The sequence below is a fragment of the Lycium barbarum genome, chromosome 9 (assembly GCF_019175385.1).
Source record: "Lycium barbarum isolate Lr01 chromosome 9, ASM1917538v2, whole genome shotgun sequence".
In the NCBI taxonomy this organism is placed as follows: domain Eukaryota; kingdom Viridiplantae; phylum Streptophyta; class Magnoliopsida; order Solanales; family Solanaceae; genus Lycium; species Lycium barbarum.
In genome coordinates, this window is record NC_083345.1 from 125,639,965 (window position 1) to 125,645,716 (window position 5,752).

Here is a 5,752-nt window from a genome sequence, read left to right on the forward strand (position 1 = left end):
TGGAGTTAATTCTAATATTTGCCAGATTCGCATAGATCATCTGGAAACAAGATGAGTTAGATTAACCATTATTCAGTTAAGTGGTAGAAATTTTTGAAGACATTTTAAATGAAAATCGTGTATGTTTCTCTTTCAAACTATCTTTTTAATAAAGCTTTAACAACTTATTCTTGTACTACTAATAAATATACAAATCCGATTAACAATCCTAATTCAATATCTAGTCAAATAGTGTTAGATTAATACAATTGATAGAACACTATCTTAAGAAATAAATAACGCTGAATATTTCATAGAAGTTCACTTCTTTATTTAGCATAAAAATGAAGATACACATGAATATCACAACTATCAATAGTAGTAATGATTTTCTTCAGATACTTATTACTTGGAATACACCAATTTATTAATGAAAGTAAAAACCAGTACAATCTCAATAAGAAAATCTCTCAAAGGAGAACCTCAAATTGATCGTGCAATTCCGATGGACTAAGATGCAACATCTTTCAATTCTTATAAAACTTGGTTTGCTAGTGCAATGGAAGAGGAGCTAATATGTAATAATACCCATGAGATTTCAATGCTGATGGATGAAATAGCTACTTTAGACGTGGAATTAATGGTGTATGCGTGGAATAAATGGTGGTAGCTGTGGAATGAATGGCATTAGACGTGGAATTGGTGATATACGTGGCAATGGAGGAAGATAAAATCTAGATGGAGGAGGTGGGGACTTTACCGGAGGTGGTGGAGGTGGAGACTTGTAGCGGTATGATGGAGATTGGGGCCTTAGCGGGGGTGGAGGAGACTTATTATGACGTGGAGGTGGTGGAGATGGTGAAGGGGGTGGTGGTGGTCTTTTATTACGAGGTGGTTGGGTAGATGAAGGTGGTGGTGGAGATGACGAAGGGGGTGGTGGTAGTCTAATGTTACGAGGTGGTTGGGTAGATGAAGGTGGTGGTGGAGATGTCGAAAGGGGTGGTGGTGGTCTATTGTTACCAGGTGGTTGGGCGGATGGAGGCGGTGGTGGAGATGTCGAAAGGGGTGGTGGTTGGGCGAATAGATGTGGTGGTAGTGGTCTATTGTTACGAGGTGGTTGAGAAGATGGAGGTAGTGGTAGAGATGTCGAAGGAAGTGGTGGTGGTCTATTGTTACGAGGTGGTTGGGCGGATGGAGGTGGTGGTGGAGATGTCGGAGGGGGTGGCGGTGGTCTATTATTACGAGGAGGTTGGACGGATGGAGGTGGTGGTGGAGATGTCGAAGGGGATTGTGGTGGTCTATTGTTGCGAGGTGGTTGGGTGGATGGAGGTGGTGGTGGAGATGTGGAAGGGGGTGGTGGTGGTCTATTATTACGAGGTGGTTGGGCGGATGGAGGTGTTGGCGGAGATGGCGAATGAGGTAGTGGTCTATTGTTGCGAGGTGGTTGGGCGGATGGAGGTAGTGGTAGAGATGTCGAAGGGGGTGGTGGTGGTCTATTATTAAGAGGTAGTTGGGTGGATGGAGGTGGTGGTGGAGATGTCGAAGGGGGTGGTGGTGGTATATTATTAAGAGGAGCTTGGGTGGATGAAGTTGGTGGTGGAGGCGTCGAAGCGGGTGGTGGTGGTCTGTTATTACGAGGTGGTTGGACGGATGGAGGTGGTGGTGGAGATGTCGAAACGGGTGGTGGTGGTCTATTGTTACGAGGTGGTTGTGCGGATGGAGGTTGTGGTGGAGATGGCGAAGGGGGTGGTAGTGGTCTATTGTTACGAGGTGGTTGGATGGATGAAGGTGGTGTTGGAGATGTCGAAAAGGGTGGTGGCGGTCTATTATTACGAGATGGTTGGGCGGATGGAGGGGGTGGTAGTGGTCTTTTATTAGGAGGTAGCTGGGCGGATGGAGGTGGTGTTTGAGATGTCGAAGGGGGTGGTGGTGCTCTATTATTACGAGGTGGTTGGGCAGATAGAGCGGGTGGTGGAGATAGCGAAGGGGGTGGCGGTGGTCTTTTGTTCCGAGGTGGCTGGGTGGATGGAGGTTGTGTAGGAGATGGAGAAGGAGGTGGTGGTGGTCTATTGTTACGAGGTGGCTGGGCGGATGAATTTGGTGGTGTAGATGGCGAAGGGGGTGGTGGTGGTTTGTTGTTGCGAGGTGGCTGGGAGGATGGAGGTGGTGGTGGGGATAGCGACGGAGGTGGTGGTGGTCTATTGTTTTGAGGTGGCTGGGTGGATGGAAGTAGTGGTCGAGATGGCGAAGGGGGTGGTGGTGGTCTATTGTTACGAGGTGGCTCGGCGGATGGAGGTGGTGATGGAGATTGGGAAGGGGGTGGTGGTGGTCTATTATTACGAGGTGGCTGGGCGGATTGAGGTGGTGGTGGAGATGGCATAGAGGGTAGTGGTGGTTGGGCTGATGGAGGGGGTGGAGATGACGATGGGGGTGGTGGTGGTCTATTGTTACGAGGTGGTTGGGCGGATGGAGGTGGTGGTGGAGATTGCGAAGGGGGTGGTGGTGGTCTTTTGTTCCGAGGTGGCTGGGCGGATGGAGGTTGTGTAGGAGATGGCGAAGGAGGTGGTGGTGGTCTATTGTTACGAGGTGGCTGGGCGGATGAAGTTGGTGGTGTAGATGGCGAAGAGGGTGGTGGTGGTTTATTGTTGCGAGGTGGCTGGGAGGATGGAGGTGGTGTTGGGGATAGCGACGGAGGTGGTGGTTGCCTATTGTTTGGAGGTGGCTGGGTGGATGGAAGTAGTGGTGGAGATGGCAAGGGGGGTGGTGGTGGTCTATTTTTACGAGGTGGCTGGGCGGATGGAGGTGGTGATGGAGATTGGGAAGGGGGTGGTGGTGGTCTATTATTACGAGGTGGCTGGGCGGATTGCGGTGGTGGTGGAGATGGCATAGGGGGTGGTGGTGGTTTATTGTTACGAGGTGGTTGGGCTGATGGAGGGGGTGGAGATGACGATGGGGGTGGTGGTGGTCTATTGTTACGAGGTGGTTGGGCGGATGGAGGTGGTGGTGGAGATTGCGAAGGGGGTGGCGGTGGACTTTTGTTCCGTGGTGGCTGGGCGGATGAAGGTTGTGTAGGAGATGGCGAAGGAGGTGGTGGTGGTCTATTGTTACGAGGTGGCTGGGCGGATGAAGTTGGTGGTGTAGATGGCGAAGGGGGTGGTGGTGGTTTGTTGTTGCGAGGTGGCTGGGAGGATGGAAGTAGTGGTGGAGATGTCAAGGGGGGTGGTGGTGGTCTATTTTTACGAGGTGGCTGGGCGGATGGAGGTGGTGATGGAGATTGGGAAGGGGGTGGTGGTGGTCTATTATTACGAGGTGGTTGGGCGGATTGCGGTGGTGGTGGAGATGGCATAGGGGGTGGTGGTGGTTTATTGTTACGAGGTGGTTGGGCTGATGGAGGGGGTGGAGATGACGATGGGGGTGGTGGTGGTCTATTGTTACGAGGTGGTTGGGCGGATGGAGGTGGTGGTGGAGATTGCGAAGGGGGTGGCGGTGGACTTTTGTTCCGAGGTGGCTGGGCGGATGGAGGTTGTGTAAGAGATGGCGAAAGAGGTGGTGGTGGTCTATTGTTACGAGGTGGCTGGGCGGATGAAGTTGGTGGTGTAGATGGCGAAGGGGGTGGTGGTGGTTTGTTGTTGCGAGGTGGCTGGGAGGATGGAGGTGGTGGTGGGGATAGCGACGGAGGTGGTGGTGGTCTATTGTTTTGAGGTGGCTGGGCGGATGAAGTTGGTGGTGTAGATGGCGAAGGGGGTGGTGGTGGTTTGTTGTTGCGAGGTGGCTGGGAAGATGGAGGTGGTGGTGGGGATAGCGACGGAGGTGGTGGTTGCCTATTGTTTTGAGGTGGCTGGGTGGATGGAAGTAGTGGTGGAGATGGCAAGGGTGGTGGTGGTGGTCTATTGTTACGAGGTGGCTGGGCGGATGGAGGTGGTGATGGAGATTGGGAAGGGGGTGGTGGTGGTCTATTATTACGAGGTGGCTGGACGGATTGCGGTGGTGGTTGAGATTGCGAAGGGGGTGGTGGTGGTCTTTTGTTCCGAGGTGGCTGGGCGGATGGAGGTTGTGTAGGAGATGGCGAAGGAGGTGGTGGTGGTCTATTGTTACGAGGTGGTTGGGCAGATAGAGCGGGTGGTGGAGATAACGAAGGGGGTGGCGGTGGTCTTTTGTTCCGAGGTGGCTGGGCGGATGGAGGTTGTGTAGGAGATGGCGAAGGAGGTGGTGGTGGTCTATTATTACGAGGTGGCTGGGCGGATGAAGTTGGTGGTGTAGATGGCGAAGGGGGTGGTGGTGGTTTGTTGTTGCGAGGTGGCTGGGAGGATGGAGGTGGTGGTGGGGATAGCGACGGAGGTGGTGGTGGTCTATTGTTTTGAGGTGGCTGGGTGGATGGAAGTAGTGGTGGAGATGGCGAAGGGGGTGGTGGTGGTCTATTGTTACGAGGTGGCTGGGCGGATGGAGGTGGTGATGGAGATTGGGAAGGGGGTGGTGGTGGTCTATTATTACGAGGTGGCTGGGCGGATTGCGGTGGTGGTGGAGATGGAATAGGGGGTGGTGGTGGTTTATTGTTACGAGGTGGTTGGGCTGATGGAGGGGGTGGAGATGACGATGGAGGTGGTGGTGGTCTTTTGTGACTAGGTGGTAGGGCAGATGGAGGTGGTGGAGATTTATTGTTTTTAGGTGGTTGAGAAGATGGAGGTGGTGGTGATTTATTGTTGTTCGGTGGTGGAGAATATGGACGTGATGATTTATTGTTATGAGGTGGTTGAGTAGATGGAGGGGGTGCTAGAGATAGTAAAGGGGGTGGTGGTGATTTAATGTTACGAGGTGGACGAGAAGACTTTGGTGGCGGTGGAGGATATGGTGAAGGAGGAGGTGGTGACTTATTGTTCCGAGGTGGACGAGAGGACTTTGGTGGAGGTGGTGGTGATTTAAAGTTACGAGGTGGATGAGAAGACTTTGGTGGAGGTGGTGGTGATTTAACGTTCCGAGGTGGACGAGAAGACATTGGTGGAGGTGGTGGTGATTTAATGTTACGAGTTGGACGAGAAGACTTTGGTGGAGGTGGTGATGGAGAAAGTGGCGGTGGAGATGGTGAAGGGGGTGGTCGTGATTTACTATTATGACGTGGATGAGAAGATTTTGATAGAGGTGGTCGAGACTTATAGTAATGTGATGGTGGAGGAGAAGGTGGTGGTGATCGAGGCGGTGGTGGTTTGTCATATGTTATGGGTCCATAAGGATAAAAATAAGGCTTATGACTAACAGTTGCAGTAGTTACAATTAAACAAAATGAAAACACATAAACAAGAAGGGGCCATTGCCCCAAATTTGTTGGTGTTCCCATATTTTGAAACTTAACTTGTTTGTGTTATTTGCAGTGTTGTGGGAGTAGCTCTTTATATAGTGAGAGATAGAAATTACTTACAAAGAAAAAAAAAAATCATTTGTCAAACATAGCTGGCTCAAAAAAAAAAAAAAAACACCAATTTGATTTATTTGTTTCAGAAAAGTTGCATAGCTAAAAGATATTAAAAAGAACTTTATTTCATCTTATCTTTCTTTCACATTATAGGATGGATTCCTACTGAACCATAAGTTCTATTCATTGTAGACCCCGAACTAGTCAAGATTAAAAGCATGTAACATTTAATGCATAGGTGTTTTTAAGGAAAAAAAATATATATACTTAGCAGAAGGAAAAATAAAGAAGGGTATTACAAGGCAGGTAATCGAATCCCGCTAACGCGATAAAGTTCAAGTAGCTAACTAATTAGGTTACAATAAT

The 5,752-nt window shown here is 50.2% G+C and overlaps 1 protein-coding gene across 1 annotated transcript; it reads right to left on the reverse strand.

The window, feature by feature from the left end:
- Positions 1–288: 288 nt before the first annotated feature.
- On the reverse strand, positions 289–5,352 carry LOC132609940 (uncharacterized). The gene has a single exon (XM_060324159.1). The coding sequence runs from the start codon at positions 5,309–5,311 to the stop codon at positions 617–619; it is 4,695 nt and encodes a 1,564-aa protein (XP_060180142.1). The 5' UTR covers positions 5,312–5,352; the 3' UTR covers positions 289–616.
- Positions 5,353–5,752: the final 400 nt, after the last annotated feature.

Coding starts and splice junctions, on each gene's coding strand:
- LOC132609940 (XM_060324159.1), bottom strand. CDS start 5,311: ATGGGAACACCAACAAATTTGGGGCAATGGCCCCTTCTTGTTTATGTG.